Below are 12676 nucleotides of genomic sequence, written 5' to 3' on the forward strand. Positions count from 1 at the left end.
CACACTAAAGTCGTCCATGAAACTTCAATGGAATCTTCTAGCATGTCAGAGAAGATTGCTGTCATACACCTTTGAAAAGTGGATGGGGCATTACACAAACCAAAGGGCATCCTTCGATATGCAAATGTCCCATACGGACAAGTAAAGGTGGTTTTCTCTTGGTCATCCGGATGAATGGGGATTTGAAAGAATCCGGAATAACCATCGAGAAAAACAGAAGTGTGAATGACGAGCAAGCCTCTCCAACATTTGGTCAATGAAGGGAAGGGGGAAATGATCTTTCCGGGTGGATTTGTTCAGTTTTCTGTAATCAATACAGACTCTCCACCCAGTGACAGTCCTAGTTGAGATTGTTTCTCCTTTCTCATTCTCAACTATAGTCATGCCTCCTTTTTTGGAACCACGTGAATCGGGCTCACCCACTTGCTATCTGAGATAGCATAGATGATTCCCGCGTCACGTAGTTTCAAGATCTCCTTTTTCACAACCTCTTTGAGGTTGGGATTGAGCCTTCTCTGATGCTCGATGGAGGAGGCATTACTATCGATGAGATGGATACGATGCATAGCAAGAGAAGGGCTTATCCCCTTAAGGTCATCAATCGAATACCCAATGACATCTTTATATTTTTGCAAAATTCCAATCAGTTTGATATAGAAATGTCATCAAGACTCGAATTGACAATAACAGGATAAGTACATGCATCATCAAGAAAAACATATCTAAGAGAGGAGGGAAGGGGTTTGAACTCTACCTTGGGAGGAGGCTTAGAACACTCCTCTTTATCAGTGGATGATGTAGCTAGAACCTCAAACGCCTCATCTTGCGTTTCCTCTTCCATGTCCAAGCTAAGGGTGTCGGTAAGTGTAGCATACAACTCGTCCCCAGAATTATCCACACTCATGGGTCCTCACCTCATCTTCCACTAGGCTTACCCGGCAAATTTTCTCCATCATAGGTCTCTTCAGTTCTTAGAGAACTCAAACCCACCCGCTCATTAGCTACCTCAACCGTGATTGTGTCGTTTTTGCAGTTTATCACGGCACCCAAAGCTTTAGAGCTTCTCTTCCCAGAATAAGAGGAGTCTCAGGATCTTCCTCCATATCCATCACCACAAAGTCGCATGGTACAAACACATGCCCAACTTGAATCGGTATATCCTCCAACTCACCACAAGGGACTCTCACAGTGCGGTCCGCCAATTGAATCGTTTTGCGCGTAGGATGAAGAGGAAATTTAGGTGCTTTGCAATAGAAAGGGGCATCAAATTGACACTGGCTCCCAGATCGGCCAGTGCACCCTTAGGCTCTAAGTCACCTATCTTCACCGGCAAGGTGAAACTCCCGGGATCTCTTTGCTTCTTGGGCATAGTTCGTTGCACAAGAGCACTCACTTGGTAAGGTAGGGAGATAAGCTCATCTTCAAGTTTTCGCTTATTGGAGAGGATCTCTTTCAAGAACTTAGCATAAGCTGGCATTTGAGACATAGCCTCAAGGAATGGGATGTTGATTTGCAGGCTCTTCATCACATTTAGAAATTTAGTGAACTTGTCACTCAACTTTCTCTCTACCAACCTATGAGGATAGGGAACCGGAGGCACATAGATTTGGTTGGTGGAGGTGATGGCAATGGTTTTTGTCACCAACTTGAACATGTGATCATCTTTCTCCTCAACTTCCTCTTTCTCAGTTTCCTCAGCTCCATCCTCCTTCTCAACAACCTCAGCTTCTTCATCCTCTCTAACTCCCCATTCGGCATCTTAGGACCCGCATAACTTGTTCCCGACCTCAAATGAATGGCTTTGGCTTGATGGAGGTTGGGTTAGGATGAGTTGGCCTGGAAGTTGATTTGTGGGGGTTGAGGGATTCTTCTCAGCTACTTGGGCAATTTGGGTTTCAAGCATTTTGTTGTGGGCTTGTAGCTCTTGAAACCTTTGCTCATGGTTTTGGAGAATTTGGTTCATGGATTGGAGTTGTTGGAGAATTTGGAGAGAGGTTGGATCGGAAGATGGTGTAGGTTCGGGATTTTGTTTGGGGAATGGAAGATTGGAGGGAGGTTTTGGGTTGTTGGTCCTTTGATGTGGAGCTTGGTATGTGTTGGACCCTTGTGAGGAGGAACCACCTTGGTTATAGTTTTGGTTTGTATACCCTTGCGCAAACCCTTGGTTGTGAGCTTGGTTGTACCCTTGTTGAGGTTGATTCCATCCTTGTTGAGGTTGGTTGAATCCTTGGGTGTAGTTTTGTTGAGGTTGTCTCCAACCTCCTTGTTGATTGTTCCTATACCCTTGTTTCCTTGATATCCATCTCCTCTTGAATTATTGCCGCCACATGCTCCGAATGGGTACCTCCACAATAAGAAGTATCATGGTTAGTACCACCACAAATATCACAAGAAAAAGAGTTTACCTGTGAAGGAGTAGACGATGCAAGATTGATCTTGGAGAGCTTATCTTCTTGTCGAGTTGGTCCATCTTGCTTGAATTTGATCCATGGGGTCAATTTCAAACTTTCCGCTCTTCTTAGGTTGAGCACCTCTTCGTCTTCCACCCCATGAGTAGTTCTTGATCACTTCCTCAATTGTGGACTCAAGTTGTTCTTGCGGGATCTTAGATAGTTGACCTCCCGCTCCAGCATCAAGGTTGGCCCGTGAAATCGGATCAAGACCATCATAGAAAAATCGCATGAGTAGATTCTTGTTGAACTCATGGTGTGGGCATGAACGGATCATCTCCTTGAACCGCTCCCAAGCTTCGGCAAGTGTCTCATCGTTCTCTTGCTCAAATGAGGAGATCTTCCTCCTTATGTCCGCAGTCTTCCACTCCGGGAAGTATTTCTTCAAGAAGCCATTGTGACTTCTTCCCATGTAGTGAGGGAATTAGCAGGCAAGCTCTTGAGCCATGACTTTGCTTTTCCGGTAAGAGAGGACCGGAACAAGTGCATCTTGATGTAGTCAGGAGAGACATCATTGGTTGTTATCATGGCACAGATCTCAAGAAACCTGTCGAGATGGTCTAGAGGATCTTCATCTGACCCCCCACAAAACTGCTCTGCTTTCACCATCCGAGTATACTGAGGGTGAATGCTGAAATTTGTAGTGGTGGTGGGAGTCGAATTCCACCTTGAAGAACATAGGAACCCGGATTTCCGAAATCCCTAAACAGTTGTGGATTTGCTTCACCCATTTCTGATTCAACTTCACTTGATGTACTTGAGATTGGTGAAGAAGGCTCGGAACCCAAAGTCAGATTTCCAAATTCTTCCGAAGCTTTCGCAAGTACGGTCGATTTCAGATCTAGAGGCAATGTGGGTGAACCGTGAGTTCTTCTTCTCATGTAACACAACAAAGCTAAGCAGAGGATTAGCAAATAACAACCACAGTAAAAAGAAAATAAAAGAAAAATCAACTAAGCAAACTAAACTAAAATATACTTCAATCAATAGCACAATTCCCCGGCAACGGCGCCATTTTGATAAGAGGTTTTTAGTGTGTCGTTAAGGCACTAAGAACCGCTTTCCAAACAATATTTATAAGTCCTAACAAGCAATTACTAAGAGAATAGTAAGGGCAAGTCAAGGGTCGATCCACAGGGAAAATGGGATTGATTAAAGTCTATCAAGCAGACTACCTAATTGAAAGGTATTTGGGGTTTGAAAGATGTTTGGTAACAATTAAGACTAACTATCAACTAGAACAAGCAAATATCACGAGTTTAAATATCAAATAAAAGACACTAGAGTTAAGGTTACTAGTATGAATAAGAACGGATGATGATTGTTAATGCGATTGTGAAGCAACAAAGACGATTATGCAAGGTTTAGTTCTCCTCTAAATTACTCGAGTCCTCTCTCGAATGGTCCTCAAGAGTAATCACTTAATCAATCAACTAAATCCTCTCTCGAATGGTCTTTAGTTAATTGATTAAGAGATTCAATAAGTTTGGAAAACCCTAATGAAGGATCCCCTTAATTTCCATCCAATATCTTGGTATAGAAATTAAGTTGATTCTTGGGGATGATAAAAGAGTTCAAAATCCGATTTAAGAACATTTGAAATCAAAATACCAAAGTATAAATGTGATCAATATCTATCCTAAGGTCTCAAAACACCAAGATCAATGCATAACTTCTCCATCATCACAATCACATCAACATCATATTTAAAACCCTAATTCATACTTTCACCCTAACCCTAGATTATGAAACTACTCACTAATCATGGAGTTAAAGCAATTAAACAATAATCTATGACTAATCTAAGGCTAAACATGATTAAGTAATGATTAAACTAATGAAATCGCAATTATAACTAAGAGAATGAAGATCTTAAATAATTAAGAACAATAAACAAACACCAAGAGAATGAAATAAAAACTAAAACTTTGAATTGAATTGAATGAAAAGTACCTTGAATGTAAATCGAATCACAAACTATGATCTCTAATCTCAATATCAATGAAAACTCAGTGTTTTCTCTCTAATAAAAACCCTAAAATTTCTTAAAACTAGAATGAAAGCGTAAGTCTAAAACTAAAAGGAAAGGGTTTAATGATCGAATTTCTGTTTCGGAACGCATGGTCGGGCGCACCATAGAGGTGCGGGCGCACCAGCTCTAGGTCGGTGCACCAACCTCAAGGTGCGGGCGCACCTGAGTCTTCTCCTCAGTTGGAATCATCCGTCATAATGTGCGGGCGCACAGTTAGCTGGTGCGGGCGCACCATGTGCGGTGCGGAGCACCTTGCTCTGTCTTTCTCGCAATTGTTGTGGTGCGGCGCACCAGTGATATGTGCGGGCGCACCACGTGCGCGGGAACTCTAGCGCACCTCATGCCTCTCACATCCTCTAGCTTGTTGCTTTAGCCATGTCTCGCATTTACTCGGCCCCGAAAGGGTCATACCTGCAATAAAAACACGAGCAAACATGGTGAAGCATATGTGCTAGAAATTCGATCAAAATAGATCGAAAATCTAGCAAAATTCACTATGATCAAGTATGATCAAGTGAATGAAATAGAAGGGAAAAGTGAGGAGAAAAAGGGAAGAAAAGGAGAAAAAGGGAGCTAAAACAAGCCAAAAGAAAGTCATAAAGTGCGTTAGGAACGCACTTATCATTTACCGACCACAAAAGCCTCAAGTATATCTTCACTCAAAGAGATTTGAATATGAGGCAGAGAACATGGTTGGAGCTGATCAAGGATTACGATTTGCAGCTTGATTACCATGAGGGCAAAGCTAATGTGGTTGCGGATGCTCTCAGCCGTAAGTCAAAGCATTCTCTTAATGCGGTTAGAGTTCCGCCGAGAGACTTATGTGATGAATTTCGGAAGCTTGAAATCGAGGTGGTTCCTCGGGGTTCGGTGGAAACTCTCTGTGCTATGAGTGCTGAGCCTGCCTTATTCCAAGAGTTGCGAGAGAAGCAAAAGTATGATCCTAAGTTGGAGAAGATCCGTGAAGCTAAGGCTCAGGGCCAAGCCGAAAATGTCGAAGTCGATTCCGAGGGAGGTCTAAAGTTTATGAGTCGTTGGTGTGTGCCTAATGACTTGGAGCTTAAGAAGAAGATTCTCGAAGAAGCTCATTGTACTCCCTACTCAGTTCATCCTGGGGTTGATAAGCTTTACAAGGATCTCAAGGCTAATTTCTGGTGGCCTTGCATGAAAAGGGAAGTGGCCGAATTTGTGGCCAGGTGTCTGGTGTGTCAAAAGATTAAGATCGAGCATCAGAGACTGGGTGGCTTGCTACAACCATTACCAATTCCCGCGTGGAAGTTCGATTCTATCTCGATGGACTTTGTTATGGGTCTTCCGAGAGCTGTTGGTGGTAAGAATGCGGTGTGGGTGATTGTGGACCGATTGACTAAGGTAGCTCGGTTTATTCCGATGAAGAATACTTGGTCTATGGAAGAGTTAGTGGAAACCTACGCTAATGAAATCATTCGGTTGCACGGTGTTCTGAAGGATATAGTATCTGATCGTGACCCTAGATTCTTGTCTCATTTCTGGATTGCTCTGCAAGAAGCTTTTGGTACTAAGTTTAAATTGAGTACCGCTTTTCATGCTGCTGCGGATGGGCAGACAGAGAGGACTATTCAGACTCTGGAGGATATGCTCCGTGCTTGTGCTTTGGAATTTCAAGAGTCTTGTTTGAAGTCATTGAATTTGGTGGAGTTCTCTTACAACACTACCTTGCTAGCATTCAGATGGCTCCTTATGAGGCCTTGTATGGGCTAAAGTGTCGTAGTCCCACTTGTTGGAGCGACATAAGTGACTCGTTGGTGCTGGGGCCAGACTTGATCCAAGATACTGTCGAGCAAGTAAAGGTGAATCAGGCGAGAATGAAGGCTGCTCAAGATAGGCAGAGGTCTTACGCAGACTTGCGTCGGAAGCCTATTTCTTTCACCGTTGGAGATAAGGTGCTGTTGAAAGTGTCTCCGATGAAGGAAGTGGCGAGATTTGGGCAAAAAGGCAAGTTAAGCCCGAAGTATGTTGGCCCTTATGAGATTCTCGAGAGGATTGGGGAGGTGGCTTACAGATTGGCTATGCCCCCTGAGTTGTCAAGGGTGCAGGATGTGTTCCATGTGTCGCAGTTGCGGAGGTATCGCAGCGATCCGTCTCATGTCATTCCTATAGAGTCGGTCTCTATTGAGCCGAACATGACTTTTGAGGAGCGACCTGTTCAGATCTTGGACCGTCAGAATCGCGCCCTGAGAAGGAAAGTGATACCCTTGGTTAAGGTGCTTTGGAGAAGCCAAAAGTACGAGGAAGCCACTTGGGAGACGGGAGAGTCGATGAGGCTCAAGTATCCCGAGCTTTTTGTCTCAGGTATTCCCTTGTTATTTTAAGTTCGAGGACGAACTTTTTCTTAAGGAGGGGAGATTGTACACCCCGAAATTTCTCTGAAATTTTCGCGTGTTAATTATTATTATTTGATGTGATAAATTATATTTCTATCAAATTATTTTCGGAAAGTATATATATATATATATATATATATTATATATATATATATATATATATATATATATATATATATATATATATATATATATATATATATATATATATATATATACACCTACATTATTTTAATTGACTTTGTGCAGAAGTTATAATGTACGTTTATTTATGTGGCATTGTGTTAGTTGTATTATATGGTTGTCTGCATTGTTCTTATAAAACGGACAATGTATAACTTTTGCGTGTGTTGAGTATATAATGTGATGGTATATTACGTGTATATTTATATTACGTTGGTAATAATAATTTTTAGTTTGGAAAACATATATTTATACATATTATTTTTGAACGTTTTACGTGATGCCGGAAAATGTACATTATACTAGTAATAGCCTTCGTACATTTTGTTATTTGTTTGGGGAGGTCCGAAAATTCTGATATAGCCATGTTATATGATGAGTTTGGACAGATTTTTATTTGATTCTCTTGTAATGTTGCGATAACCAAAGGTCATCTCTTCGTCTACCTTTCTTAGTGACTTTTCAATCATCATCCTTTCACCTTCTTTTCTGAAAATAAAAATCAGCAACCCTTGATCTTTGTGACTTCATTTCACACCCCATTTTCGACCAACCATTAGAGAGGAAGAGAAAGAGTTCTTCTATCTTCTCGATTTTCGTCCATTTCTGCACACCCATTTTCTTTGCATCATATCTCCTTTGTTTCTTATCCGAATTGAGCGTGTGAGTAATCAAAATCTATCTACTCGGAAAGATCTTGCTTGTGATATAATTTGTTTTTGAAGAAAGGGGAAGACGCGACTGCATTTTTCGTTGCAATCAGACGAGTCATCCGATTTTGTTCCCTTTCGCACCTTTACGAAAATAATCGTAGACGGAGATCGAACCGTTGAATAGTCTTCAAATTTGGACAGAACATTTACGACATCTTCTTCTTTACTTTGACCGGAGTGATTTGGATTTAGAGCTTTTGATCGCCGTGAATCATAGTCGGAACAGAGCAGTGCAAAAGAAGAGTTTTCAACATTCAAGAAAAAGGTAACTAGCGTTTTTCTAGTTCAGTAGAGTATAGATATTGAACTTAGGTTGTTAGGAATGCGTTAGAGAATGTAGTATCATGCTAGGAAGAACTTAAAAGATTGTATGGTTAAAGTTTCATGTTGTTGTTGTTGTTGTTTTGGTTGATGATTTGTTATTGTCGTTATGGTTGGTGTTAGAGATTGTTGTTGTTGTTATTATCGTTTTTGTTGGTGTTTGGGGTTGTTGTTGTTATTATCGTTGTTGTTGGTGTTTGGGGTTAGGTGTTGTTGTGATTACGTTGTTGTTGGTGTTGGGGGTTGGTTGTGGTTGTCATTGTCGTTATTGTGGGTGTTGGGGTTGGTTGTGGTTGTCATTGTCGTTATTGTGGGTGTTGAGGTTGGTTGTTGTTTGTATTGTCGTTGTTGTTGATGGACTCTGTGATGGTTGTTGTTGGTGAGTCATGGACGATACGAGGGTGTTTGGGGTAAGTGTGGGTGTAAGGGAGGCTGGAGTAGGCGAGGATGGCTGGAGCGAGCCATGGAGGAGCTTTCGTGGATGAGCGAACGAAGCTCGCAAGCCACGGCAGAAGGCTGCTCGCGACTCGCGACGCTGTCAGTCGCGACCCGCGAGCCTCGTCGCACCTCACGACGGGTGGTCTGCCCTGGGTCGTGATGTGGTGTCTTTATTTCTTCCTTTTGGTTTACAGCTTGTGTATCTTTGCTTGGTTGGTCTTAGGTAAGTATGCTAAGGATGTTTGAGTACTTTTTGGGTGGTTTAAGTATTACGTAAAGGGTATGTGTCCTTATGTGTTGGGTAGCCCTTGATTTGAGTCTTGATAAGTGCCGGTTGTTGGTGTTGGCTATACAAACTCATGTTGGAACCTTGATGGTAAGATTGGTTGAGTTGCGCTCATAACTTGTTCATATTGATGGTTGGATTTGATTGATGTGTGCTTATCTTGTATGATTGCACATTGTTGATAGAGTAACTCTAGGAACGGTATGGTTCTAGAGGTCTTCATTAGGAAATCCTATGAACGGTATGGTTCAAGGAGCTCACGTTTGATTATTCTAAGGGCGGTATGGTCCTAGAAATTCAGGCTTGATAACCTAAGGGTGGTATGGTCCTAGGCTTTGGTTACTAAACCGTGGGCGGTATGGTCCCTTGGTTACTACGGGTGGTATGATCCGTAGATTATAGCTATTTGAAAAGGGCGGTATAGTTCCTCGAATATGCTGGCTACTCGAAAAGGGCGGTATGGTTCCTCGAGTATGCAACGTAGGCCTTGGGCGGTATGGTCCAATGAGTCTACTCACAGGCGGTATGGTCTGTTATGTTTGAGCTTGTGGACAGCATTTGTTGCATTTGTTTGCAACGTTGACCGCATTTGTTACATGGTTGTCGTTGGTGTCTTATAGCGTGTTGGTATTTGGTATTATGTTTTCTGATGTTGTTTCTAATTATCTAAGCTCTAATTTGTTTCTATTTGAGCTGGGAGAACTACTAGTTACTCCCCACTGATTGTGGAAATTGTTGTATCTTTGTGCAGATGGTGACACTGTTTAGAGTGGTTCTAGTCTGGTTCGGGGGTGTGTGTGTTCCCCGTGTGAGCAAGGAAAGGGAGCTTGTCATAGTGGATGAGTATTTCATATCTGGACTTAGGATTAGATACTTAGTTGGTTTAAGTAGCTAATTCTAGTTTTGACATATGTATTGGAACTATGGATTTCAGTTGTCTTGGTTTTGTTTATATGATTTTGAGATTTTCTTAGTGGTGTTATGACTCTTTGAGACTTGTTGAAGAATGAGGGTATGGGACCTCATCTTCCCTTTTTATTATATGTACTGGAGTTGACTTTTACCTATGATGGGATTCTATTTTAGTTTTGTTCTACTCCTTAGAGTGGCATCTCCGTCTCTTTGAATTTCCGCTGCCATTATCTACACCTTTTTCCTTATCTTAAGGCTATGTTCTTCTTGATTTTGGATGGGAAGTTACAACTTTTGTTGATGGATGTAGATTCCTTCTTCTGTTTGCTTGATTTGCAACCCCAAGAAGAAGTTAAGCTCGCCCATCATACTCATTTCGAATTCTTTACTCATGAGATTAGCAAAGTCCTTGCACAAAGATTCATTAGTGGCACCAAATATAATATCATCAACATATATTTGAACAACTAATAAATGTTTTCCTTTTGATTTTAAAAACAAGGTTCGATCCAATTTTCCTCTTTTAAACTCATTTTCAAGAAGGAACTTAGAAAGTCTTTCATACCATGCTCTTGGAGCTTGCTTTAGCCCATAAAGAGCTTTGTCAAGCTTGAAGACATGATTAGGAAAGTCTTTATTTTCAAAACTCGGAGGTTGTTCTACGAAAACCTCTTCATTTAGATAACCATTTAGAAAAGCACATTTCACATCCATTTGATATAATTTAAAACCCATGAAAGCAGCAAATGCAATGAAAATTCTAATTGCTTCCAATCTTGCAACAGGTGGAAAAGTTTCTTCATAATCTATACCTTCCTGCTGATTGTATCCTTTTACAACTAACCGAGCCTTATTTCTTACTATGGTTCCGAACTCATCCAACTTGTTTCTAAACACCCATTTTAAACCAATAACATTGTTGTGTTTAGGTTTATGTTCAAGATGCCAAACTTTGTTTCTTTCAAATTGATGAAGTTCATCTTGCATAGCTACAATCCAACCAGCATTAGTGAGAGCTTCTTCATGGTTCCTGGGTTCCATCATAGAAAGAAAAGCATGAAAAGCACAAAAATTTCTCAATTGAGATATCGTTTGAGTTCCCTTGTTTATATCATTGATTATGAGTTCTACATGATGGGAACGATGAGTTTTCCAAGGCTTTGGTTGGAAATCCTGGATGAAAACTTGATTTCTTTGATAATCTTCACTTCCCTGTTCTTGGGAACCAGGTTCAACAATAGTGGATTCATTCACTTGTGAATCCTCACCTAATTCTTCTCCTTCATTTGGAACATGAAAAGGATGTTGTTCCCTAGGCTTTGTTCCCATGACTTCGTCTTCCAAAGTCTCATCAACAAGACACACTTTCTTCTACACACATAGACCTTTTATTATGAACTCTATAAGCTTTGCTACTAGAAGAGTATCCTAGAAATACTGCTTCATTACTTCTAGCATCAAATTTTTCAAGATTTTGTTTCCCATTATTATGAACAAAACATTTATATCCAAATGTTCTGAAATATGTAATATTGGGTTTTTTTTACCAAAATACAGCTCATAAGGAGTTTTATTTAATAAAGGTCTCACCATGGCACGATTTATAATATGACAAGCAGTATTCACAGCTTCGGCCCAAAAGTTCATAGGAAGACCACTAGCTATCAACATAGTCCTAGCCATTTCTTCTAATGTTCTATTCTTCCGTTCAACAACCCCATTTTGTTGAGGTGTTCTATGGGCGGAGAAATTGTGATCTAAGCCATTGTCTCTACTGAAATCATCAAACTTAAAGTTCTCGAATTCTTTGCCATGGTCGGATCTAAGGTGTAGCAATTTTTGACCACTCAAATTTTGAACTTTCTTTGCAAAGACAAGGAACTCATCATAAGTCTCGTCCTTACTAGAAAGAAAAATAACCCAAGTAAATCTAGAGAAGTCATCTACAATAACCAACACATATTTCTTGTCACTCCTACTTTGAATCCTCATTGGTCCACATAAATCCATATGAATCAATTCTAAAGGTCTTGTGGTACTTACCACATTCTTGGACTTGAAAGAGGACCTAACATGCTTACCTTTAGCGCACGCATCACAAACATGATCTAAATCAAACTTAATTGAAGATAAACCTAAAACTAGTTCTTTAGAACGAAGTTTGTCAAGCAAAGAAAAACTAGCATGACCTAGACGCATATGCCATAAAAATGAATCATCATCAATAACACTAAGGCATGTAAACTTGTTTTTGAGAACAAGGTTGAGATCCACAACATATGTGTTCTCTTTTCTTGTTCCTTTCAAATAGACATCCTTTGTGCTGTTGTTGATAATTAAACATTTTTCACTATTAAACTTCACACGGTTCCCTTTATCACAGAATTGGGAAATACACAACAAATTATGCTTCAAACCATCAACTAGAAAAACGTTATCTATGGAATGTGACGATGACTAACCAACTTTGCCCATGGCAACTATGTTACCTTTCTTGTTGTCACCAAAAGTAACACTTCCACCATCATAGGCTGAGAGTGAGAGAAATCTTGATTTATCTCCAGTAATATGCTTTGAACAACCACTGTTTAGGTACCATGTGTTGTTCCCCCTCACTCCAACCTGCAAGAAAACTAATTGTTAGAGTTAAGAACCCAATCTTTCTTGGGTTTCTTTCCTTCCGGAACAATAGATTTCTTTTTCCAAGTTACTCTACTTGTTTCCATGTTCTCGTTAGTGCGACCAAGTCTTTTAGGATAAGAGTTCCTATAGTGACTAGTGTTGCCACAAAACATACAAACTTTATCACTTGGTAAATCAACTCTTTTTTTAGGTTTTTCGAATTTCTTTTTGTGATTAAAACCAAGACCTTCGGTTCGTTTTGTTTGAGGGTTCTTAATCCAATTTGGTATAGGCTTCCATTCATACTGGACATCCACCTCCATGACTTTGTCAACTTCATTTATGAACTCTATCTT

At 40.5% G+C, this 12676-nt stretch overlaps 1 protein-coding gene and 1 non-coding gene across 2 annotated transcripts; both read left to right on the forward strand.

Annotated features, from left to right (window-relative positions):
- Positions 1-2698: 2698 nt before the first annotated feature.
- LOC125494448 (small nucleolar RNA R71) lies at positions 2699-2805 on the forward strand. The gene has a single exon (XR_007270697.2). It is a non-coding gene; the product is annotated as a small nucleolar RNA R71 (small nucleolar RNA).
- Positions 2806-6326: 3521 nt separating this feature from the next.
- On the forward strand, positions 6327-6833 carry LOC125493114 (uncharacterized). Its single transcript, XM_048635941.1, has one exon. The coding sequence runs from the start codon at positions 6327-6329 to the stop codon at positions 6831-6833; it is 507 nt and encodes a 168-aa protein (XP_048491898.1).
- The last annotated feature ends 5843 nt before the right edge of the window (positions 6834-12676 follow it).

Source organism: Beta vulgaris, chromosome 1 (assembly GCF_026745355.1).
Source record: "Beta vulgaris subsp. vulgaris cultivar EL10 chromosome 1, EL10.2, whole genome shotgun sequence".
Lineage (NCBI taxonomy): Eukaryota > Viridiplantae > Streptophyta > Magnoliopsida > Caryophyllales > Amaranthaceae > Beta > Beta vulgaris.

Excerpts from the sequence above, each read along its gene's own strand:
- LOC125493114 (XM_048635941.1), top strand. The coding sequence starts at position 6,327 with ATGAAGGCTGCTCAAGATAGGCAGAGGTCTTACGCAGACTTGCGTCGG.